The sequence below is a fragment of the Galeopterus variegatus genome, unplaced genomic scaffold (assembly GCF_000696425.1).
Source record: "Galeopterus variegatus unplaced genomic scaffold, G_variegatus-3.0.2 Scaffold3062, whole genome shotgun sequence".
Taxonomy (NCBI): Eukaryota; Metazoa; Chordata; class Mammalia; order Dermoptera; family Cynocephalidae; genus Galeopterus; species Galeopterus variegatus.
Genome location: NW_007729173.1, coordinates 156,102 through 182,264, shown reverse-complemented (window position 1 = coordinate 182,264; position 26,163 = coordinate 156,102). Strand labels below are relative to the sequence as shown.

Sequence of the window (26,163 nt, the reverse complement as noted above, 5' to 3'; positions counted from 1 at the left end):
GCAAGCTGCTTCCACTTTTCCTACCTCTCCTTGAACTTAAATCCACATGTTACAAATCATGGGGAACACAAATCACGGGGCTAGCCCTTTCCAGACTGCAAAACACATTCAGCTCTCATTTCTGAGCCTACAAGGAGGGGGAGGGCTATCATACCCATTTTACAGATGAGTACACTGAGGCTCATGGGTTAAACTTGCTTGAAATTGGATGCATGGCCAGAGCAGGGAGCGATGATCCAGGCATGGCCTGGAGTCCACTGATGGGCTGCAAGGGTCCTCTGCATGAGGCACAAAATGACTTCCCAAAGGCAAATTCTTCCTTTGAGGACTCTGAGCGCATGGCATGCAATTTTATAGATAATCTTGTGTTGGTGCAGTTAGCTGTTACTCACTAGTAACCCATTAAGGAAGCAATCAGGGATTTCCAAAATCCGAAACTCAGAAATGCAAACAAGCCAGCGCTTTCTGGGGTCTCTGATTCAGAAGTGTGGCTGCTGCACAAGCTGGCAATGTCACAAGGCTCCCCTGGGGCATGTGCTAGGTAATCGGAAGTCCTGCCACTTTCAGGAAGAGTGGGTCAAGGTTTTCAGTTGCTGCTATTCTTGCTTCTTAAAGATCATCCTCTTGGGCTCATTTTCTCATGTTTGTTGCCTTTGGTGGGCACAGCCCTACAGAGTGCAGCGCTGCTTATTTACATATTTTCTAGCAACTGCCATGTGGCTCACTATGAAATATCCATGCCCCAGTTGCAGTCACAGATTATGCCCTCGATTTGCCTGTAGAGTGACACTTCATCGGTGATATGCTGTGACTTTGATATTTAAATAACTTCTAACATACACACTTCTAAATTATTTTTAAGTGTATAGGGCATTACTTTACAATGTAAAATGATGAATTTGCCCTTTTATAAGATAAAGAATAAGGTAATATGTATTCTCTATTGATCCTTTATTAGCACCAGGTTCTTTTTCCACTGGAAAGTGGGAACAGGTGGGAGGTAGGAGACCAGGGCATCTTTTGCTGCACCTATTGGGTCCAAGGTAAAAAAGCCTAAGAGCCATTCGTTCAGAGCAGATGGGCTGGGGTGGGGAGTCTGTGAGGTCCGTTTTGTGAAAATGCATGTTTTGGGGGAGAGGGCCCATAGGCATTTTAAAAATCATATTGTCAAAGGGCTGATACCTCCCACGGTTCAGCCCCCTCCAGCTAGATTCCCCAGGAGCCCAGGTGCAGCAGTAGCCCGACACCACAGGGCACAGGTGTAGGGCAGCTTCTGGGCTCCAGACTCACCCTGTGGTGGGGGCAGGGGGAGGGGAGAGGTCACATATCTCCCCATGTGTCGGGGGTGGAGTTAACCCTCTGGATTCACAGCTCTGGTACAGCCAGGGGAGTGACCACAGAGCAAACGGAGGCAATTCTGCTGCCAATTTGGCCAGGAAGAAGTAGACCTCATTCTGCTGAACACCAGGCCCATTTCTGCTCTGCTCTGCCCACCAGTTACTCTCTGGGGGTGGGTTTTCTGGGCCTGGGGGAAAAAGGCTGACAGAAAGACTAGAAAAGCAAGGCAGTGCTAGGCTGTGCCAGGGGCTACTGGTGGGCGAGGGTTAGGGTTGGGGTTGGGGAGGTCAAACCAGGCCCTGCTGAAGTACCAGAGACACTGACAAGGGGCAGGCACGTCTGCTGGGTCCCTGCCCCTCACTGCCCAGATGGTGGCGTGCTGAAGGGCACCAGCTCTGCAGCCAGACTCCCTAGGTTTGAAGCCCAGTTCTACTGTTTACTGGCTCCGTGACCCTGGAAGATTTACTTAACCTCAGTTTTCTCATCGATAACATAGGCTGTTGGGAAGATTAACTGAGTTAATACGGGTAAAATGCACAGCATGGACCCTGGCCTATGGTAAGTGCTTAATGAATGTTAGATATTATTATTGGTGTTACTATTATTGGTTACACCTGCTGGAGCCTGCCAGACGGATGGGAGAGCGCACCGAAGGGCCATCAATCTTATTGCTGGGGAGAACTATTATTCTTTTTTAGTTGGGAGATGGAGATTGAGGGCACTGGCTACAGTCAAGGTTTGGGTTACCTGGGTGACCTCTTCCTGGGACACAGTGGAGTCTCACTGGGGGGAGGCCTGGATTTTGCATCTGGGGGATCTCACAGGACTTGGAAAAGCCTGGCCCACTCTGGCTTCAATCAAGGCAGGCCTGTGGCTCCCTCGATGTTTCTTTAAGCTCCTTTTAGTCCCCAGGGACGGTGGGTACTTGGGACCATGCAGAGACCCACTGGGGTCTGGGGGAAGTAACATGCCCCAAAGGCACAGGCTCCACCTCTGGGCTTTGGAAGGAGCGCAGGGGGGAGAAGGAAGGAGACGAAAGCTGACAAGGGCCGCTGAGCTCGAGAAAGCAGGGTGCCAGGCGTGGGGGTGCTGGTTAGGACCACGTGGCAGCCCTGGACGTTGACAGCTCCTCCAAATTACAGTCAGGGCGGCAGAGACGAGATGTTTCTGGGAGACCACCCCGGCTCGGCCCCTCCATGGGCCCAGAATCCAGCCAGCTTTCCTCAGCCCCTCCCGTCACCCCCTGGGGACCCAGCCCTGGAAGTCCAAGGAGTAGGTCACACCGGGCTGTGCCTCCCAGCAGGGCACAGCCTCCCACCCGGAGCCAAATGGAAACAATCAAATGACATAGAATTCAATAATATTTTAAAATAAGCTTTATTTAGATTTTTTTTTTAATATTTTATATTTGCATCCATGCCTTCGAAAAACTTTTCCCATGGGAAAGGTTATTTTCATCTAATGTTACCCATAACTCATTCGCTATTTGACGTAGTTCTCTTAAATAAATCATCCTTAGTAACTCTTAGAATTATCTCCTAATTTACAAAAACTGAAATGAAAAGGAACTACTGAATCATTACCAGGAGTGGTTGCAATCTTATTTTCTTATAAGTAAAGGGAAAACAATAAAAATCAACCAAAAAAAATTTATGGGGAAGAAAAAAAAGCATCTTCTAAAACATCTCTCTGCAGAGCAAGATGCCAGCTCTGGTCGCTCTCTCCCCACCAGGCTGGGTTACAGAGCCTAGTCAAAGGAGGTCAGAAAGGTCCAAAGGAGGTACCTGTCTGTTCTTTCCCAACCCCTGGACCAGGTCCAAAGGAAAGGGAGCAGCTGACTGGGCTTGTTGCTTGTTTTAGAGACTTTGGACAAAATATCCTACCCTTCTGATAGAGATGCTCAAGCATTTGAAAATCTCCTTGCTTCTTTTTAAAAGCTGAAAATGTTATCGTTAGCAGAAAGCGCAACTACTGTCGTCTAGAGGTGTGGATTGAGCTGTTAGTCACTAAGGATGAGCAGAGGGGGGATTCACAGGGCAAAAGAAAAGGGAAATTGAGTTTTAGGCCTTGGGCGGACCTGCCTGAGAAGCTCATGTTTTTTCCATCGCCTGGTGTTAAAACGCACATGGTTCCTTTGCTGGTGAAGCTTTGCTGGGGCCAACATAGCTCCCCAAATAGGCAGATGCTCCTGCTAGCCCTCCTGTCCTGGGGCTCAAGCTGCTGTGACAGGTTGGAGGACAGGGCCCCAGGAGTCCCCCGAGATTCTAAGTGTGTCCAAAGGAACCAACCAACCAGAAGGGAGAGGGCGGACGGCTCAGGTGCTGCACACCGTATCCCCAACAGCACTCCCCTTGAGGCAGGCACCTCCCCAATGACACCTGCCTGCCCCACGTGCAGAATAAAGCAAGGATGGGAAAGACACACCTGCAAGAGGAACGGATGCTGAGAGGCCCCTCCTGGAACTGACTAAGGCCCAGGGTCCCTTTGGTTATAACCTGTGGATGTGGGGTGGGCTGGCTTGCCCTGGACTCAATCTCTCTCAAAAGACACACCCAAAGAAGGGGACCGTGACAGCCAGCACTCTGCTCACTGAGGTCGTGCTCTGTATGTCAGATAAATAAATATATATAGAAAGGCCCGGAGAGAGCTATGGGTGGGAGGAAGGTGGAGGGTACCACATGCAGGGGCAGAAGAATGGGAGACAGAGAGAGAGAAGAGAGAACGGAAAAAGCAAGCTTTGACATCCAGTGGTCCCTGGGTTCCATTCTAAACTCTACCTTGCGCAGTTTGGCAGCAGCATAGTAAGAGAACAGAGAAGTCGACAGAAACACCCGCCTCCCGCCCACCCCATGGAAAAATATACATTCCAATATTTACGTAATAATTTAGATAGTATAAGTTTTCTGCATTTGTGCAAATAAATTAAACGAAACAATTGTCTTTTTTTTTTCTTTTTCCATAAAGAAAGAGACGGCAACGCAATTTAAAAACTGACAGGCCATTAAAAAGAGCCCATTTGACCATTTGACCTCTTACAAACCCAGCCAAGACAGGGCCCCTGGCCGGGCTCGCGAGTCTTGGCGGAGATTGGACCTTACCCTGACGACGATGGCATTTGGTGGTTAAAGTGACTTGGGTGTGCTCCGAGAACAGGGTCTGGTCCCACACGCTCACACTGGGGGGTGAGAAGGAGGGGACATCCCAAACAGACCACATCCTTGGTGAGATGGGCTCCGGGAGAAGCGGTTTGGACAGGGACATTTACAAGCACGGAGCGCACAATAGTTTTGTTATTTACAAATACACAGCAGTCCTTCAAGTTTTCAAGTTTCATAAAAAGGAGGAGGGGAGGAGATGGGGGTGGGAGCCAACGAACCAAACAAAAAGGAAAAAAGAAACCAAACATTGAAAAAAAAAAAAAAAAAAACCAGATAAACAACGGTGTCGCTCCAAAGACAACAGAGAGGGGACGTAGTCACACACGGTTTGTAGTATGTACATCAATTACAGAGGTGGCGACGCAGAGGGGAGAGGTTCACACTGTGTCCAGAGGCGCTCGGCCACACCCAGCACCCGCGTGCATGGGAGCACACGTGCACACACACCCCAGGCCCGGCCACACGCGCACCCCATGCACACTCGCTCGCTCGCACGGCCACACGCACAGACACGCCTGCCGGGCAGCAGGCGAGGGGCGGCGGGTATCACCAGTCCGCGTCCTCCTCTATGTAATAATCGGGGGCGGTACCATCAAAGAGGCCGGGGTCGAGGGATTTCCGCTGCTTCCCCCTGGCGAAGACGCGTGAGATGGAGCCGAATCCCATCTTCTCTTTCTTTTTTTTCCGTTTTTGGTCTTCAAGATCCTCTAGTGACTGAGGAGTCAGGAGCCAAGCGGGCAGAGGGAGAGGGGAGAAGAAAGCCAGGCTGAGCTGGGTGCAGGAGACAGGGGCCGGGGGTGGAGGGGCAGGGAAGCCTCTCTGAACTTCAGGCCAGTGGGTCAGGGACAGGGGCCACGGGCGGTTAAGAAGTGGCTTCTGAGCCGCAATGATCTGCCCTCCCTTGCTGAGCAAACTCAGGTCACGTATGGAACCTCTCAGGGACAACAACATGATCCACCCGAGACTGTCATGAGGGTGTCACTAAAGCGAGGATAAAGATGCTCAGAACAGTGCCTGCCGCATAACAGGCATTTGGTAAATGTGAGCTGCTGTTGTCGTCTAAATCTAATTTGCCCACAACCTTCGGGTGCTGTCAAGGGCTTGCAGGAGCATGCCCACTGTCTGTGGTCATGTCAGGATGCAAGAAGACCACAGGCCTCGGGAAGGAAGGGCAGCGACAGCTTGGTGTGCAGAGCCAGCGCACTGAGCACACTGGGAGATGGGAAAGGGGCTTGTGAGTCTGGAAAACGAGGAGGGAGAACCTGAGCTTGCGTCAGCCCACAGCAAGGGCCCTGCACCTTAAAGCCAGACAGAAAGCAGAGCCGGCCACTGTGGAGTGGGGGCTGGGGCCTGGGTTCTGGTCCTGAGTATGTCACTACCTGTGGAACCCCAGAGAGCCCCCCAGGTTCTCTGAGCTCAGTTTTCTTGCTTGTGATGTGGTGATAACAGTAATGATAATGGTGATGGTGGTGGCGAGATCTGTTCTGCCTTCCCATTGGGGGGATCATTGAGATTGGCAGGTGGTGTCTGCAAGAGAGTTTTGGAAATGGCCAAGTGCTTTCTACAAAGACATGTGGTGGCATTAGCCCTAAAAAGGGTGGTGCTTACACTAGACTCATGGTTCCCAAAACACTTCAGAACTCCTTGAATTCCAGGCCTACCCTGCACCTGATGGATTAGGATCTCCAAGGTGAAGGGCCCAGGCATGTGCATTTGAACAATCTTCCCCGGTGGCCCCAATGCAGATGAGTGGTGTACAGACCAGCATGTGGGGACCCCAGGACTGTGGCCATGATCTCAGAAACCCCTGCTGACCTGCAAGTTCAAGTCATTTGTCCTCCCTGCAGCCTCTCCTCTCTCTGGTGACAGATATTGAAAATGTCAGAAATGGATTAAGATGTTTCTAGCAGCAAGGGGCCCAAAGAGGCCATTGCTTGGGTTATTAGCCTTTAAATAGTAATGACAATTAAAAGTAACTGGCTACCAGAGGAAGACACTGGCCAGGGCAGCAGGACAGAGGACATCTGTGCACTTAGTAACTCTGCGGGTCCCACAGCAGACAGGGAAGGGGTGGTCCCAGGTGCTGAGCCTGGCTTAGGCACCAATCCACATGTGACTCAGGGAGTGGCTGAACTCCTGTCTAACTTGGGCACCCACGTATGGAAGTGGGGATGACCCAGGGCCCAGGAGAACAGGGGATGAAGTCATGGTCAAGTTGGGGGTAGGGAGAGCCTTTGTGGCCAGGGAAGGCACACCTACCTGTACAATAGGGTTGTGCAGGTTCTTCTGGACCGGGCCGGGACTGTCGCCCTGTAGCCAAAGGAGAAGAGGAAGATGAAATGACAGACTCACGACACACGAGAACAGAGGAGGCTCGTGGGGTCTTCCATGCAAGGAAGCCATCCCTTAGGGGCCGCTCTGCCTCTGTAGTGGGGAACCCGCCCCCCACCTCCCGAAGCAGACGCTCCCAGATGGCTTATTAATAAGGCCTCGGGTTCATCGAGATGCTGCATGAAGCAGGGGTCCCAGCCATAGGCCACGGGGTGCACTCCTGCCTGCTTGGGCCTCTCCACCCCAACATTCTCTGACCAACAAGTCAGTTGCTCACAGGCTTATTCCTGGCCCAATCGGTCCACTGAGTTAGAACTGGAGGTTGGTTGTAGTTGGTGCTTTTCATAAAGGAATATACTTTTATAGAAAAAGCATAATAATAAATTAAGTAATTTCAGGTTAGAAACAGACTCAGGAGACTATGTAGGCTCTAGCTTCCCCCACAGCCAACACAATGAATCTCTTATTTTGTGGAGAAGCAAGCAGGACTTGTTAGCTCAATGTACAGATACAAAGAAAGGCTCCAGACAGTCCCACATCATGGAGCTCATGTAAGGCAGAGTGACAACTCAAATTCCAGACTGTCTGATTCCTCCTGGTGCAGTGCTCCTTCCAGACAGGGGCTCCAGGCAACTGTACACAGTCCTGAGCTCTGGGCTGCACCAGGAGCCCTACGTGCAGGACCTGAGCTCCTTCCTTCTTTCCTTGGGAGTCTCAGACAGGCTGGGATAGGTAGGATACTTCCATTGTGTTGCCAGCCCTGACCCAGGTGGGTGGGGAATGGACCCTTAAAAGCCTGTGGGTGTGCAAAAGCCTTCACTACATCTCAGAATCAGCCAACCCCACCTGGAGGCAAACAGATCCTTTGGATCACAAAAGTCATTACTAGGGAGACTCCTGGTGGTTGTTACTGGAATTGCAGGAATAATGCCTATGAAGAAACAAGTTATGTGTCACTTGGGCCAATGTCCATCAAACTTCTTCAACCTCTCTGCTGAGTCCCCACCTCTGCTGTAAATTAGTGACCACAGTGTGAGAGGATGAGGTGGTCCTTAGTCCAGGCTGTGTTGTTCTTGCTGGTGCCAGGTCGAATGCCTGAAAACAGTCAAATGCCTGGAGGTATTTTGGGGGTCTTCCTGGTTTACCTGTGTGCACATTCATTGAGATGGCAGATAAAAGAAAGTTGAGGGAGGGAGGAAATGTAACAGATGATAGTGTAGTCTTTAGTCCCATCTCAGTGTCTGCAAACAGAACCCATACTGCAGGCATTGAAGATAGTTCTGTTCTGGGTTGGACCACATCTGCCAAATTACGGGTAAGAAAATGGGGCTAGTGCCCACTAAAATGCCTGTAAGCAGACAAGTGGCTTATCAAAGCAACCACTTCCTGGCAGCAGGGCTTTGTGTAAGGTGAGCTTGAAAATAAATGTGCTGGAACTGTGGCCTGTAGCAGCCGGTATGTGCCAAGGCTAAGCTGGGCAAAAGGCTAAGCCTGTGTCAAATTCAATTCAAGAGGCTTTCAGGGAACCCCTTCTGCAGAATGGATTTTCCAGCAGCATTTCTGCCATCCAGTCCACCATGAGAAGATAAAACATGGCCCTTGGGAAGGTCTTCTCATCTGGGATGTGCATGGACACTACAGGAGGTCTGGCTGAGGCCGGGCCTCTCTACCTGCACTGTGACAATATGAGGGACACTGCTAGCTTTAGGTAGAACTCCACGATGGTCCTTCAGAGGCCCCTCTAGTGGCCCACCTTCCTCGCCTTGGTTCTTCAATCAAGATAGCCTTTGTCACTAGGATTCTCTCCTGGGGACAAGAGAAGAACACACTCCTTCCTTAAAGCCTCAGCTTTAGAAAAAAAGAATAAAAAAAAGAATCCCAGCTCAGAGTGGGGTCCAGGCTGCAAACGACCTTCTCCCCATCCTGATGTGGGCTGTGTAAGGCCCCTGGGCCAGCAATCCCACCACCCACATCACCAGGCGGAGGTAGCTTCTTTTGAGTTTGGTCTTAGCTATTTTTATAAGTGCTTTTCACTGTTATTGTGGATTGGGAAAAAAAAAATGGTCCCGTTATTATTACTCATATATAGGAAACATTGATTTTTATAAATTGAACTTCAGCTAGTACCGTTATGTACTTGCTTATTATTAGTTCTAATAGCTTTTCAAGCTATTCTCTTGAGTTTTCCAGGTAGACAATCATATCATCAGCAAGTAATGGTTTTGTCTGTTTCCCAGTATGTTCACCTCATTTCTTTTTTATTATCTATTTCTCTGGTTAATAAAGCAACATTAACAGAGTTTTTGAAAAAGCCTTCCCATGCACTTGAAGACTTAACCGTATAGTGTCTCTGGCTTCAGGACATGGCAGGGGAGCCCTCTCTATTGTCAACTGTGTGATGAAACATTCGAAGTGGTCCCCACACCCTGACCTCACCTTAGCCTCCCGGTGGCTTCTGGCCGTCCTCCAATGCTGGACCCACCTCCGCTTACTCTCTCTACCGCTCGGGAGCCCATCTGCCTGCCCCACTGGTCAGCAAGAGTTAGGTCACTAGGGACTTGTGCCTCTTGGTAGGTGGTATCCAGTGTGCGATCAAAAAGTGTTAGATTAAATAAGCAACGTAAACAAATTTGGAACAAATCCACAGGATGCCTCTCCAAAGGCAACACATCCCCAAACTACTAGAAACAAACAAAAGAACCACCTGGCTCCCCTCCTGGCTCTAGAGGGAAAAGAGGTGGTGCTGGTAAGGCCCTGAGCTCTGGAGGGTAAACATCTGGGAGGAGAAGCCCACGACCCCAGACAGTTCCCAGCGGGGCGGACTCCCAGGCTGCACAGACCCTGCGGCCGACCCAGGCCTGCCTTCCTCTGGATTCTCCTCGCCCTCCCGGACACAAGGAACAAACGGGCCTCATTTCCTTCTCTCCCCACATCCATCGCTTCTTGCAAAAGGAAAGAACAGACCAGGAAATGCATTCGCCAGAGTGCTCCCTGGGTGGACGAGAGGAAACAACGAGTATGTCTTCGCCCCACCACCCCTGCCCCAGCGGTTTCCAAGCAGGGCCCAGGCATCCAGGCCCTGCTGCTCCTGGCCTTACGTTGCAGAGGGAATGCGTCCGGTGTCGAGGGGAGTTGATGTCGCTCGGCGTGGATGACCGGTCCCCTTCTGCGGCAGATGCGTCGGAGATGACGGAGGGCTGCCGGGAGTGGCAGGGGCTCACCCTGACCGCTGGAAAGCAGGGACAGCTGGTGAGTGAGGGGTAGAGAGAATGCCCTCGCCTGGACTGTCATGCACATGATTCCACCCCACGCCCCCATTCTACAGATGGGAAAGCTGAGGCATAGAGAAGGGAAGGCTTGCCCGGCTCTCCGCCCTGCTATTCCACAGCCTCTGGATCCAATTCAGTCCCCACCTCACCAGGGTGAAGGAGAAGATGTGGGGGGAATTCCAAGGACCTCCGTGACTCTGCTCACATGCTCCTCCCACCTGACCCTGCACCTGGAGCTGTCCTAATCATCGCTCAACGTCAGTTTCCCAAACAAGAAATGACAGGCACCTTGTCATTCTGGGGGTAAAACACTCTTCCTGGCTCCAAGGCCTCACGTGCTGTAGCTCTGCCCATATCAGCAGCCTTGGCTCAGTGTTGGCCCCTTGTCACCATCACTGGGCTCATCACACTGGCCACCTGGCCGTGCCTGGCACATGCCATCTCCCTCCTGCCTCAGCCTGTGCTGTTCCCGCTGCCTGTGTGCTCGTCAGGCGCGTCCTCACCATGCAGGTCTCAGACTGTCCCAAGAGAGGCCTTCCCCAATGAGTGGCTCTCCCTACTCTGTCCTGTCTTTTTTTTCCCATCAAAGTGCCTGTTTTCTGTTGATTTCTCTCCCTGTGCCAAAGACAATCTAATCATTCTACTTGTTAGTTTATTTACGTGTGTATTGTCTGTCTGCACACTGACAACATCAGCTCCATGGAGGCAGGCACCCTGGGGGTCTTATCCCTGTTGAATCCCAGAGCTCACAGTGCCTGGCACATAGCAGGTGCTCAATAGACAGTGAATGAATGAATGAATGAATGAAAGACCCAGCTCAGAAACCCTTCCAAGTCCCCCCGCAGATTGCTTTCCTACCTGTAGGCACTGGAGCAGGAGGGAGAAAGCATTTTCTGTTCGACAAGACTGACCGAGTGCCCACTGTGTGCAGGCAGCACGTGAGCGAGCGTCCTTGCCACCCATGACCACATGGCCTCATAAGGGAGACAGTGGCTGAAGGCACACTGGCTTTTGAGTCAGTTCCAATCTAGGTGAATGACCCTATAGGCTGTGTGACCTTGGGCACATTCCCCAACCTCTCAGACCCAGTTTTGTTATCTGTAACATGGAATGACAGGGGTGCCAATCCCACAGAGTAGCTATGTGTATGATGTACCTGCTACGGTGCCGGGCACTGGACAGATGGAGGGAGTTACGTGATAAATGCACCGACAGCGATTGTAAGGCAGGGTAGTAGTAAGTGCTCTGATGCAAGAAAGTGCCAGTGTTATGGGAGCATAGAGGACACAGGGAGAGAGCCAGGAAGGCTTCCTGGAGGAAGGGGTGTCTGATAAAAAGCATGGAGATGGCCGTATGTGAGGCAGATGCTGCGGAGGAGGAAGGGCCCAGAGGGCAGATCCATCAGCCTGTCCAGCCTTTCCCAGCCAGAGCCAGCTCCATCCAGGAGCGGCCCTGCAGACACAGATGTGGATGACCAGAAGTCTCCTGCTGTCATGAGATTCAGAAACTGCCCTAAGCCCTGTCTGCCTTCAAATAGCACCTCTGTTCTCCTGTCACCCCTGGCTGGACCAGGAGCCAGGAGAGCTGACTGTGTACAAGGGGCGGCCTCTCTGGATCTCAGTTTCCCTGCCTGGTGACGGAGCTGGATCTGCGTGGTTTTATTATAAGCTCCTCCAGCTTTGACTCCAGGCTTCAAAGGCCAGAGCCTCTCAACCCCACCCCTGAAAAAGATACCTGCTTTGGGTCAGACGGTAAAGTGAGGGCTGCTGGGAAGGGAGGACTCTGGATTTGTTTGCTGTCAGGGTTCTGAAAGCCTGTGTGTCACCTATTAATGACTATGACAATGTTAACGCTGAGAGCAGCAGCTAATATTTACCCAGTACTTACCATGACCCAGTCCTCATTCTAGAAATCTTAGATTTCATCTTCACGGTCACCCCATGAGGTAGGTAGATGGACATCTCAGCAAACACACATTCAAGGTACACTGTGCACTTAGAACCCGATGTCCTTGATGACCCTAGCTAAGGTCATAGGTCACACCCCTAGCAAGCACCAGGGCCAGGATCTGAATCCAGCAGTGTGAATTCAGAGCCCCAGCAACTCACCTACACTGTCCCCACCCGTACCCTCGACGGGCAGCAGCAGGACCTGCCGACATCTCCCTAACTGGCCCACCAGCCCCTTAAGAGCGGGGTCCGCTCCTGCTGGTTCCAAAGGCCAGCTCTGCCCACAGTACCAGAGTGACTGTTTCCTGCCTCCATTGCAGATGGGGGTGAAAAGAGCCCAGAGGGTAAGGGCCCCCGCTGCACTGGCTGCTCCCAGCTGCTTGTTCCCAACCTGCTCCTGTCACACAAGGACAGCCACTTGCAGGAGGGACAGAGAACAGAGCCAGGTGGCCTACAGATATGCAATGGGACAGGTGGGGAGCTTGGAGCTTGTACCATGGGTAGTAGGAGCAGATGCTGTCCAGAGGCCACACCCTTCTGCCAAGTGCCCAGGGCAAACACCTGTGACGTTTGCACCTGCCTCTCCTGTATGCCCGTGATTGGCTGGAGCTGTCAATCAAGGAGTTTGCTGCCTCCTCTGCCAAAAATAACCCAGGCTGCCCAGTCAGAGTCTTTCTTTGGTATTTGATATACACTGGGGGAAAAGATAATTTCTCTTTCTCTTTTAAGCTGTAAGGGCCTAAAAAGTCTGGAACTGCTGGGGACGGTTTTGCTACCCTGTAGAAAGAGATGGCCTAAAGATGAGACCACATGGAGGTGGTCAGAGACTGAGATATTGTTTGAACTCCTGGGCCTGGCTCTGCCTGAAGCCCATCTCTTAGACGTTTCAGTTATATGAGCCCCAGGTCTCTGCCCACACCCCCTAAACTGCTGTAGCGTAAACAAAGAAGTCGCCTCTCCCACCCGGTCAGGTGGCCTCCTAAGCAGCCCCTCGAAGCTGGGGCTGGGCCAGGCTGGCGGGACTCACCTTGCCGGTCCGCAGGGTGCGGGGGGTGTGAGTGGTAGAGGGTCTGCTGACTCTGCCGGATGGCTGCGGTCAGCGGGAGGTCCGCCTGCACCACCCACTCCTGGTTGCCGTTGAGCACCGTCTCGCCCGGCATGGCAAGTGAATGCCGCTTGGGGACGTCCTTAGTCAGCGTCGCTAAGGACTGCTTGGCCTGGAGGGAGAGTCAGGAGACAGGAAGACGTGATCGAGGGGCCCTCTTGGGTTGCTGCTTGGCATCACCCCCCACCACGGTGAGAAAGCCCCAAGTCCCATTTTATGTTTTCATTTTATCTGTACCAGGGTGTGACCAGGGCTGTGTTGCCTGTCAATCATAAGTCAAGCACCTGCCCTGTGGCTCTCACCTGAGAGCTCACTTTGGGGTTACCCCTTAGTTCCTTCCAAGAGAACGGTGAGACCAGCAATACAGACAGGAAGGGGCTCCAGGAACACGTTCATCACCCATACTTTTGGGTTCTCCAAGGATTAGCTGGCATTCGAATGTGATTGTAAAAAATGGTGTCCTGGTTTCCATTACCTTAACTCCTCCTCAGTTCGACCTGCGATCTCCCCTTCACAAGGTTCTACCCGAGAAAAACCATGTGTACCTCCTGCAGAACCAACACGGAGATGGGCCGTTCCATACTTAGCCCGCGTGACCCGTTCCTCCTTGAACGCAGGCTGGGAGCAGGGCGGATCTCGACCTAGCTCTTGGGGGGTCCCACAACGAGACTGCCTGGACACGAGGAAGCCCGGGGACAAGTGTGGGGCTGAGTTAGGGCAGGGAAGCCACCTCTGGATGGCCACACAGGTCCTACTCTCTGTCTGGCATCTGAGATCTCTTTTTGCTGTGTGTTATCTCCCCCCAGGGTATATGGGGCTTTATTAGAAGAATCTCAAATTCTTTGGGGAGAAAAAAGGCATGTGTTAGAAAGGTATTAATGCATATTCTTTTCATCACAATTCCTTCTTCCCGACTGGCTCCCCAGACTCCTGCCAGGGCAGAGGGGGCTGAGGAGGGAAGAGACAGGGAGGGGCCCAGGGGTCTCTGCATTGAGGTCTCTGGTGAACACTGACAAACCAGGAGGCCGTTACAGATGGCAGAGCCCCTGTGAGTGCTGACTTTGCCCCTTATATGGTACAGATAAAATGAAAAACCCATCTCATGTCTCCTAGCTCCAGAACTTTCCATACCTTGTCCCAGGCCCTGAGTTTCTCCTGGCAGAGAAGGGGTTCTTGAGAAAGAGTCCCTCTGAGAAACGGACTGTCCTTAACCTAAAGCCTGATGCACCCTCATCACATGGACCGGCTCTGCTATTTTAGACAGGTCATTGTCTCCTCTGAGCCTTAGTTTCCCCATCTGTACAATGAAATGCCTTGACCAATCGATCTTTAGGGCTCTCTCCAGCTCAGACACCCTAGGACTCTGTGAAATCACTCCCCTTCCACTTCCAGCCCCTGGGGAACATAAATCCATACAGCAGAGGGAGGCCGAGGTGAGGGTGTCAGCCCTGCCCTGCCAAAGCGGTAATAATCTCCCCCCAGCTTAGAAAACCCTTTTTGCGATGCCATCCATCCTCACATGTTCAGTGCAACAGCCCTGGGTTGCCAGTAGGGAGCATGGCAAGACCTGTGCTTGACAGACAAGAAACCAGAAGCTCAGAGAGGTTTAGTTCCTTCTCCAAGAGGGCACAGCTGGCACGACATACAAGTTGGGCCCCAAACCTCAGTGACTGACTGTGAGCCCAGTGTGGTTTCCACTAAACCCACGCTCTTCCAGGGCAAGGAAACGACCAGCACAAGTGAAGCAGACTCTGAGTCGGAGAGAACGGGGGTAGTCCGCTCCCCACGCAACCCCCAGCATCTGGCTTGGGGCGGGGCACATCCAGTAAGTGCTCAATAAACATCTGCAGGACGAATGCAAGCAGGCCTCTGCTTAACACAGCCTTTGCCATGTCCAGGCTGGTGGCTCAGGGGATCAGCTCTGCCGATCTACTATAAGAACAGTGGAGTAGTGATCCCTCTGTTTAAGGAAGAAGCTAGGCTAGGTGTGTCTCAGAGCTGCCATATGCCCTACGGGTTAAATGTGTCCCCCCAAGGCTCATGCACTAGAAACTTACTCTCCATGTAAGTATATTAAGAGAGTGGGAAATCCAATGAAGGTATTTGAAAGGTGAGGCCTTTGACAGGTGATTAGATTGTGAGGACTGTGCCCTCCATCAGTGGTTTAATGGGTGGTCATGGGCATGGTTCTGATGGCTTTATAAGGAGAGCGAGTGACAAGATTAGCTCTCTCTTGCTCAGCCCATTCGCCGTGTGACACCCTGTGTCTCTATGGAGAGTCACCACCAAGAAAAAGGCCCTCATCAGATTCGCCCCTGGACTGTGGACTTCCCAGCCTCTAAAACTGTAAGAAATAAGTTTCATTTCTTTATTCATTACCCAGTTTCAGGTATTCTGTTATAAGCAACAGAAACGGACTACTACGATATGCTTGCAGCAGGCCCAGCATCATGGAGACTTGTCTTTCCTGAACCACCACACCTCACTCAGGTGAGTCAGGGAGGCTCACTCCAGTGGGCGGAGTCTGCTTTTCCTCCAGGTGTCCGTGCATCCAGACCCCCCGCCCTCCCTGGCTTCCTCCTGCCAAACCCATCTCGGCCGTGCGGAAGGTGGGCTTCACGGGAGACATGAGCACCCAGGTGGACCTGCTGTCACGTGGCAATCAAGCCGCAGCCCTCTCCCCTCTTGCAAGCATTCCCAGCTACACACACAGAAAGCACAGGAACGTCCAAGCCGGCCCCTGAAGACAGCAGCCCTCTGAGGCAGCACAGGAAGATGTGAGGAAGAGGCCTGGGCAGGATTGCTCTGCTGTCCCCACCTGGCTTTCTTCTCCCAGTGAGGCCTCACCTGTCTGGACCTGGGAGTGGAGCCGTCTATCTTGGTAGGTAGCATGACACTGTCACTGACTGATCACTGGATGGGGTGGTTGTACCTGTGAGCTTGGAGTCACAGGAAAGTCTCATAAACTGTCCATTCTACTCATTCAGGATTTTAAACTCCTGAGACAGAGTTACAATGGAGAGGGGAGCTGCAGACGAGGCCGGTAAAAGTCTGATTTGAAGCACACATGCACACACTTTGGTGCTGCACTGGGTCATCTCCCCATGGCAATTCACACAGCACTTCTTGCTAATCCCTTGCAGTAAATGCGATTTGATGCTGGGAGCTCCCCTTGAGCTCTGACACTCTCTTCTCACCTCTGAGCCTCGACCCTCACCTAAGCACTCTGAGCCTCCGCTGCTGAGCTCCTGGGAATTGATAACTGATGCAAACACGCTCATGTGACAAGTCAGACAGAACTGGGTTCAAACTCCGTACTTGTACTACTTAACCTGCTGTGTGACTTTAATCAAGTTGCTCCACCACTCTGAGCTTCAGAGTCCTCACTGATAAGATGGGAAACCAAGAGGGATCATTTCTACATAAGTAGCGCCCCATGGGGTTGTGTGACGAGGCGGCCCAGGTCTTAGCACCGTGCTTCAGAGTCTGGGCTCTGAAATTGGACTGCTAGGATCTGATCTCAGCTTTGTTTTTTCCTGGCTGTGGGATCCTAAGAGGCTCCTCAATTCTCTAGACCCCCAGCTGTCTCACAGGGATGACAGAAGACCTCCCTCATGTGCTTGCTATGGCCCATGGTAAAGATACTCAGTAAATATTAGCAAGTTACGATTAAACAATTTCTGCGTCACAAGTAGGGATTAAATGGGGAATAATTCACATGACGGTCAAGGACACCTTCTGGCCCACTGGCATGTTCAGCAAGTGGCAGCCATGGTGGTTAGGTTAGGATTATTTGTGCCCTCCCCAAGACTGGGCAGTAAGCCCTGTGTATTAGTCCATTTTTGTGCTGCTATTTTGTTAAATACCTAAAACTGGGTATTTTATATGGGCAACTGGTGTCACTATATTTTGTGCTATTTTGTTAAATATCTAAAACTGGGTAATTTATATGGGCAACTGGTGTCACTATACAGATACCTGAAAATGTGGAAGCAGCTTTGGAACTGCGTAATGGGCAAAGGTTGGAGGAGTTTGGAGGATTCAGAAGATGACAAAAAGATGAAGGAACGTTTGGAACATTTTAGAGGTTGGTTAAATGGTTGTGACCAGAATGCTGATAGAAATGTGGACAGTAAAGGTCATGCTGATGACGAGGTCTCAGATAGAAATGAGGAACTTACTGGAAATTGGACAAAAGATCACCCTTGCTACACCATAGCAAGGAACTTGGCTGCATCGTGTCCATGCCCTAGGACTTTGTGGAAGGTGGGACTTAAGAGTTGTGAACCAGAATGTTTGGTGGAAGAAATTTCTAAGCAGCAAAGGCATGACGTAAAGCCAGAATTTATAATTAAAAGGAAAGCAGAGCATAAAGATTTGGGAAGTATGCAGCCTAGCCATGTGGTAGAGAAGCAAACAGCAGGAGAAAAATCCAACGGTGCAGCAGAAGGACTAGTTGCTGAAGACATTAGCATGGCTATGAGGCAGCTGGATGCTAATAGCCAAGACACCCCGTGAGGTGGGAAGGAGAGAGAACAGAACAGGGCCCTGTCCCACCTGCCCTCCGGCTTGGGCTGATGGCAGCTCCGACCCATCCGGAGGGTTTGCTGGTCTGGAAGCCATACGATTACATCTCCCCTGTCAGAGAGTGAGCTGGCCTCGCGGGCAGGCTGAGTGAACTAAGCAGAATCTTCCCCTCAGGTTTTCAAGGGATGCGTGCTCATCTAGGGAACCTCTCTCCAGGCCAAAGGCCAGGAACCTTCAGAGCAAATTCCAGAAGCTTCATGCTCCTGTTGACTCCAGCACACAGGTGGTACACTGCACCAAATGGGCATCACACGGCCACAAGTTGACTCAACTACCTTCTTCCTGTGCTTCATAAACAAACTGCGGTCAACAGCCTCATTGAGGGGAAGTCAGCCGGGACCTCGGGGCTGCTGGGGGAGCAGGTCCATCCTCTGCTCATCTGTCCCTCACTGTTCCTGACTCTCACCTAGATAGACCTGAGGTGGCTGTTGTTTTCACAGACAAAGAAACTGAGGCTCAGAAAGGTTAAGAGTGACTTGCTCAAGGTCACCCAGTGACATTAGGATCCATGTCTCTTTGCACCTGGTGGGGTCTGAGGACAGGATGGGTCCAGGTCTAGAACAGCCTCAGTAAATAACAGCTAGTGTTTACTGAGCATCTACAGCGTGCCTGCCCTGATCATTTCTCCTTACAATCACCCTGGGAGGAAGGTTATAGTTCTGATTCTATATAGGAGGAAACGGGCTTGAAAGATTAAGTCCCTTGTCAAAGGTCACACAGCTAAAGAATGACAGGACCCAAACTGGGACTCTTTTAAAACTAAATGGCCAAGGCACAGACAGGATGCTTGATTCTTGGAAAATATCCTACTTTACAGAGGAGTGGTTCTCAACCTGGGATTTTGCACCCCGGGGAACATCTGGCAATGTCTGCAGACTTTATTGGTTGTCACACTGGGGGCGCTGCTGGCATCTGGTGGGTAGAGGCCAAAGATGCTGCTAAACGTCCTGCAGTGCACGAGACAGTCCCCACAGCAAAGAGTTATCTGGATCCAGATGTCAACAGTGCTGAGGGTGAGAAGCCCCATTTGCAGAGTTCATAGTAACTTGAGGACTGTTTCCTGTTTTGGAGAAGCAGTGCTGACTCCAGCTCCTGGGGGACAGGACCAGTGTTTGGGGGATGCTTGTTATCATGGGGGCTGGCAGTCCTGTCTCCTAGCCAGCCCCTCCCCGCCACCGCCTTGACTGGAGAGGCCAGGGGGGAAGGCCTGAGGGATGAGTCGAGGCTGGTGAGGGAGGTGCCCCTTCAGGCCAGCGGTGGGATGTCCTTTCGGAGGCCCCCTGAGCAAAGCCATCACACCGTGGAGCACTGGGACCGCCCGCTCTCTAGCTCTGCCTCTTAACTCCCTGGGCAGCTCTGGGTGAGTCCCCTGCCTTCTGAGCCTGTTCTACATCTGTAAAAGGTAACAATAAGAATATGTACCTCACTGGGGTGAATGCTAACAGATATGGGTTTCTTTTTGGGGTGATGAAATTGTTCTGGAATTTGGTAGTGGTGACAGCTGTCCAACTTTGTCAATGCACTAAAAACCACTGAATGGTACAGCTTAAAAGGGTGAATTTATGGTATGTGCATTATACCTTAATAACAATATTTAAAGATTTGTATGAGTAGATACATGCGTGCACCCTAAGGGGCGGTCCTAGGAGCTCATGTGGTTATGAAGGTGAAATTGCTCCGTGAGTGTTATCATCGGCTTGGGCCAGGAATTATCATCAGGAAATGTCCCTTCACCAAGGGTGGATGGTGGGGTGGGTCCTCAGGGTGCCCACCAACATCCCCAAACACCAGGAGAGGGCTTTGCTTCTTGGGAAACGTCTGTGGAAGCAAACATCTTTGGCTTTTCCTGAAGCAGGGCCTTTTTGGCTGCATGGGCTGGTGTGGAGGCCCGAGCCTGGCTCCTCCCAGGAGGCCCAATGTGGGCAGGGCCTGCTCACCCTCCCACGGCACCAGGCTGGGCCCTCTCCCCACGCCTGCTTCCCCAGTGGCCTCAGTCTCATGGGCAGGTGTGACTTCTGCCAGCTCAGCACCACCTCTGTGGCAACACCTTGGGGTCACTTAAGAAATTACCCCCCCCAGTTGCCACAGCCAGGACCTCCAGGTAAGGGTAAGCAAGTGACCCAAGATGGGCTGTTTGGGACCCTGTACTGGGCCAGACTTTTTTTTTCTTTTAATTGAGGTGAAATTCAATCAGAGGACAAAGGGTTCAAGTTCGTCCCCCCAGCAGGGGCTGCTGAGCAACCATTCCCGCCTGGAGTCCTGGCTCCCCACCTCCGCAGCTGCCTTGGCCTCTGTCCTTCTCTGAGCCTGGCCCTCCACCTTGCCATGGCCCCTGCGGATGCTGCCGTCCTCCCAGCACAGGCCCTGTGCTCCAGCTAGCCAGCGCTGCTTTCTGTCGCTTGCATTCCTGGGATACCAGACACGCCGGGAGGAAGGCGCTTGCCTCCGTCTTGTCCTGGTTAGCAATGCAGTGGGGGAGCCGGCCTGCCAACAACACACCCGGAGCAGGCAGCCCTGGGTGTGAAATTCTGCAGATGGCCAGACAACGATGGGGACCTGCAGGCAGGTGGACACCCCAACAATTCTGGGGCCATCATGCTCTAAGTAAAGCCCCTTCCCTCCTCTTAGCTCTGTGTAGACACTGCTGTGCTGGTGTTAGAACAGATCCATCACCCTGAACTACCAACATTTACCCTGAAATTGCTCTTAGCAGAGAGGCCTGATGCCTGCCAGAAAAGGAGGAGGCAAGAACTGAGTTTTGTTGGCCAGAACCAAAGCAGGTGGGATGTCTGGCTATGGTGGGAGTAGAAGCCAAGGTGAGCTGCTCCCGATCTGGAAGGACCCAGGGAGAACCCAGGATGCCTAAGGCCAGTGCTGCAAGACAAGGAAGACACATCTGTCCATCCACAGGGCACTGGGAAGACCTGGGAGAACAGGGGCCTTACCCTGCACCCTTCTCCTGGTCTGCAACTTGAAAGGTTTCTGTCTGGGTGGCAGTTGGCAGCAGTGCCACCGACCCCACTGGTGGGAAGGCCACCCGAGAGGGATCCTGCAGCTGCAGCTCTTTCCTGTCTGGGCAGCTCTCACCACTAGGGGTCAGCACTGGACAAAGAGACCCAGCAGAGGCCCACGGGGCCTGCCCTGCCCTGGGTGGCCTGGTCCTGAAGCAAAGAAAACCATCATGTCATTGTGTCACCAATTACCACGTCCAGATGCTGTGCTAAGCACTTCCTTTGCATTATTTCACTGAAATCTCACAAGAGGAAACCCCACGGGGCATGTGCAATGATCCCTATTTAGAGATGATGGAACAGAGGCCCAGAGAGGTGAAGGGTCCTGCTCAAAGTCACACAGCTAGGAAGCGAAGGGGGCTGGGTCTGAGCCCAGAGCCCACAGCTATAACCACACTGTTGGCTGGCATCAAAGCTTGGCAGTACGACGAATCCTCTAAGAGCCATGTGGGTACCCACTCCTCAGGAGTTGCCTGTACCGTCTTCTCCCAACCACGGTCACGGGGAGCTCCTGCTGGCTTTCAAAGGCCCTTCCAGCCACGAGCTCTCTGGAGCTACCCAACCACTTTGTGGGGAAGGCAGAGTAGGACTAAGACCCTCACCCCACTCCATAACAGATAAAGGGCACTGGAGCCCAGAGAGGTTGAGTGAGCGGCGCAAGGTCACACAGGAGCAGGCAGAACAAAGCTTCAGGGCTTGGACCTGGCTCTTCTGGCAGACCCTGGGCTGTGTCCCCATGCACGTGGGCTGTGTACCTTCACAGAAAACAAAATGTTTGGGAGGGTTTGTTTTGGATTAGAAAAAGAAAATATTTTTTTCCTTTGATGACCCAAGTAAAAATGTCTTTCTATTTTTGCTGTAGATACACTTGAAAATAGGTTAAAAAAAAAGTCACTTGTAATCCTATCACCCTGAGATAACTAATGTTAATATTTTGGTGTATTTCCTCCCAAACAGTTTCCTAAACAATTATGTCCTTTTAAACAAAAATATTTTTTTTCCTTTTTTAAGAGAAGCCTGGCGAGTGTGGAAGAGTGAGTGGTCCTCACATTCCCTGGGCCCAAGGCAGGTGGAGAAAAGGCTGTCCCAGGCTCTGGGGGTTGGCAGGTCTGTATGGTCTTGCGAGGGAAGCTTACGGAGCATCCAGTCCCCTGTCCCCTGTGCATGTCCTGCTCTGCCCCCTCCCCCCACGCAGGGGCTCCTGGGTGGACCGAGGCTAGCCTGCCCTGGCTCCCAACACGTCACTTCTAGCAGACTCCAGGACCTGCCCTGGCTGAGGAGGGTCCTCACCATGGCCAGCTCGGCCTCCAGCTCCTTCATCCGGTTGTCCTTGAGGTCCAGCTGGGAGCGCAGCGCCGCGGCGTGGTCCGTGGCCTCCTTGGCTTGGCGCCGCAGTTCCCATTTCTCGCGCTCCAGGAGGTCCTTCTCCTTGGCCAGGGCTTTGACCGCGTCCTCGCTCTCCTGTGGGTGGGAGAGAGGACCACAGGTGTCACAAATGAGGAGCAGGGGCCACCTCTTGGCTCGGGGACACATGGAGGGAGCTTGACCCCTGGATGAAGAGGACAGGCCTTCCCTGACTACCCCTGTAAGAGAGCAGCCCAGATCCTCTCTAACCCTTTTTTTTGTATCTGGACCTGATATTGTCATTCAATCAATGTTCATGGATGCCATCAGCAGGCACAAACCAGACAAGAATCCCTTCACTCGGGAAGCTTACCCTGAAAAACTCTGCTACAGGGTGGAGCTAAACAACTGGGGTAAGAACTGTCACTGAGAACTGGCTGGCGCACAAGGGGCTGCTTATAAAATGTCTCTCTGAATTAGGAGAAAGACCCACTAGGACCCTCAGGATTGTTTTCATTTCTGTCTCTTTGCAGTCACTGGTCCCACTGGCCATGCAAAGACGGAGGCTCTAGCCTGGGCAAGAAGGCCCTATAGGTGCTTTCAAGACGTGGACTCCCACCTGCCCATGATAATATTCCCTAGCAGGAGAGCAGGGCTCAGCAGCAACTGTTGTGGAATGTTCTGTACAGTGCTAAGGGTTGCAGGTGCATTATTATATTTAAACCTCACAACCACCGTGAGGCAGAGACTATGATTATCCCTGTTTCACAGATGAGTAAACTGAGTCTCAAAGAGGTAAAATAACTTCCCCAGCCCCACAGATAGTGTGGGCAAGGTCTCAATCCCTGCTGTTAACTGAGGCAGAAAAGGAACCAAAAGGAGACATTTAGAACTTGATGCGGGTTAAGCGTGGCTGGAATATATGAGGATAGGGTTTGGCCAGGCTCTGTAAGGCCTTGGATGATGGGCCAGGGAGCCGAGGTCACATGGACAGGAGAAGGGAGTGGAATGGGGAAGGCAGGGTGCAGCAGTGAGGACAGGGCTGCAAGGGGACAAAGGTCTGGCTGGGGAGGCAATAGCAGTGGGGAGAAGGTGACCTGTTTCAAATGTGGCCTCATCACGCAAGATCACGCTGTGTCCAGCCCCTGGCCTGGCCGCCTGACCTGCTGTGAGAACTTCCTCAGCTGCATTTATGGAGAGTCCCCAAGTCCCCCTCCCAGCTGCACTCATGTGACGGGGCATGTGCATTTGGCACAGCCTTCTGGGATGTTGCAATCTGTGAACGTTCCGGGCAGGCCAAGACTCCCTCGTTTCTCAGCAGCTTGTGTTGTACCCATGTTGTCCCCTTTCTTCCCAGGAGCTCAGAGTCTGGGGTCCTGCGACCTGTTCCAGCTGAGGACTGCAGGGGTCCCCAGGAGGAGTTGAGTGGGCCGTGGCAGGCTGAATGACCAGAGCTAAGTGGCTGGGGAACCTGATAGTTTCATTAATCCTCTTCATGGGGACATGTGTCTTGCACAGAAAATGCAAATCATTTTTCGGTAACCAGTTGCAAGATCTTGCTTCTCCAAACTGGCCTTGGGCCAGTCACTTGACCCTTGAGAGCCTCAGTCCTCCCATCTGTAAAATGGGATTGACCCAACAATGACTAAAGATCACTATACTGTTGCTATTCCACTGATATGCTGGGACTACAGGAGTGACTCTTTCCACTTAACAACGAGGTTTAAGATAGCAGTTTTTAAAAAATAAATTTTTCCCAAATTTCATTTTTCTGAATGAACCTGAAGGGTATTGTGAACTCAACCAATAAAAGTGACAGAGCTGGGGCCATCTGCTCTGCCCATGGCTGCCACAGCTCCCAGGTGTCTGCTTGCTCAGCAGCTTCACCCCAACCCCGCAGCTGGCTGGACATGGGGATGCCCCGCAGCTGGCTGGACATGGGGATGCCCACCTATGACTTAAAAAAAGCGACATGGAGCTCTCCATGGGAATTTTATTGCCAAAGAAGAGCAAAATTATAAAAAACAAATTTGATATCCCATGAAAAGACATGGAGGAGCATTTGCTGGTAAACCCCAGGTTGGCCACGGTGCCACTAAAGGAGCCAGCATGCCATCTACGCTCATGGGGACAGCCGTGACCTCTTCTCTGCAGTCCGCCTCCGGGTGTCCAGAGGACACAGCCGCAGGAAGAACCCCTCTGTCCACGTGAGCGCTTCCTGAGCAGCTGGGGAGGCTGCTCGGGCAACAGTCCTGACTGGGCTCTGGAGCTGCACCTCCTGCCTCCACCTTTTCATCATGGGTGACCCTGGGCCGGCGACTCTACCTCAGTCTCAGTTTTTGCCTCTGTAAAATGGGGGTAACGGGGACAATCATACCTCATAGGGTCGCTATTATATTAGCACATGTGGAGAGAGAAGGGCAATGCCTGCACACAGCAGATGCACAACCAATGTTTGTTGTTAATACATGTTTATGCCAGCTCCTGCTAAGGTGGCTTCTGCAGATGGCCATTACCATAATCATGATCAGGATGGCTACCCGGTAACGGTGCCATCTTCCTAACGCTCGTGGACTTTCACCAGCACCACGGTCCCTCTGCTTTTCTAACTCCTGATCTGTCCTTCAAGGTGCATGTTTCTCAGGCAGCTCCTTCCTCTGGCTTCTGGTTCCTGGGTCCTCTGAGACCCTCTGTCCCTCCCAGAAGGTCTTGTCTGGGTTACTTTCTGCAAAGTTCTTGTCTCTCTGCCATCTTCCCAGAGGTGGAGCCCTCGCCTGGGACCTGTGTAGGGGCAGCCACAGATGGTGCTTCGTTTCCTTCTCTGGGTTTGCCAGTGAGACAAATGCCAGGCAGTGGCAGATGAGGGGCTGTGAAATCCACTGTGGAATTTTCATGATCAAATGACTGACCGTGAATCCCCAAAGGCAATAATGCTAATGATGATGAAGATGATAGCAAGCGTTTTCCCCAGCTTGCGTTCTGTGTCCCAGAAACCTCAGGGCTAACAATGCTGGGCTTGGAGTAGTGGCTGTCATTACCCTGGTTTACAAATGAGAAGTCTGAGACCACGGAGAGCCAGCGTTTGCACGAGGCCACACAGCCAGAGACTCTAACCCGGCTGTCTGCTCTTAACCACTGCATGACCCTGGTCTCAGGCCTAGGAAGCCAATGACCTGGGAGACAAATGGTGTACAAAGTCAGCCTGGGGCCTGTCTCTGCCCCGGGGCCACTATGTCACTGAAGGCTGTGGGCTGGTGCTCTGGCCCCGTGTCCCTGCTTCCCCTGCTGAAGAAAGACCTGGCTCCCTTGGGTCCTGCTATGGCTCCTCTGGCTGGGGAAGGAGAAAGGAGAGAGGTGGACAGAGATGGGGAGGCAGGGACCAGGGGCTGCAATACAATGCTGTGCTGGGAACCAAGGGGAGAAGATGGGGGGATGGGGGGAGGGGTGCACAGCACAGCGGGCACAAGTGTGGGCTCTGGACCCAGGCCGTGCCTGCACTGCATGACCGTGGATGAGTGAGCTCACCTCTCCGCCTGTCAGCTCATCTGTGAAATGGGGGTTTGATCGTAACCCCGCATAGTGTCGGTGTGAGTGTTACATGAATGAACACACAGGAAGGAGGCTCTGAGAACTTGGCCTGTGAGCACTTAAAAAACACACTATAACTGACATAGGGTGCATGTGAGCACACGCATGCACAGCCCGGTGCACACGCAGGTGTATCTGGGTCATCAGACAGAGGAGGGGAGCAGGGTCCCCCATGCCTTCTTGTCCATGTGGTGCTCCCTGAGCTCCTGCCCCCTGGTTCCCTGCTGGTGGCCAAGGGCAATGCCAGTGAAGGGACACTCCCCCTAAGGCGCAGATGCAGGCCCACGAGCGCATTCCCACATTAGAGCCCAGGAAAGCAGACTCTGTACTCCTGTTCCTCTCTCCACGGGTCGTCCACTCACTGCCATGCTGTGTCTGCCAGTGATAGCCACAGAAGGCCGACGCCAAAGGGACCCAGCTCATCTAGCTGGAAGGACGCAGGCAGCAGCGACTGGCAAGACAGAGTGGGTGGAACAGGGACTG

The 26,163-nt window shown here is 52.3% G+C and overlaps 1 protein-coding gene across 1 annotated transcript in view; it reads right to left on the bottom strand.

Annotated features, from left to right (window-relative positions):
- Positions 1–2,696: 2,696 nt before the first annotated feature.
- Positions 2,697–26,163, bottom strand: part of KAZN (kazrin, periplakin interacting protein) — an 88,300-nt gene continuing 64,833 nt past the window's right edge. Inside the window, exons 3-7 of the mRNA XM_008583846.1 lie at positions 22,039–22,209; positions 13,073–13,262; positions 9,926–10,056; positions 6,756–6,806; positions 2,697–5,210 (exon numbers count right to left, since the gene is read on the bottom strand). Coding sequence (XP_008582068.1) covers positions 5,043–5,210; positions 6,756–6,806; positions 9,926–10,056; positions 13,073–13,262; positions 22,039–22,209 — 711 coding nt within the window. The 3' untranslated portion in view covers positions 2,697–5,042. The remainder of the gene's footprint in view (positions 5,211–6,755; positions 6,807–9,925; positions 10,057–13,072; positions 13,263–22,038; positions 22,210–26,163) is intronic.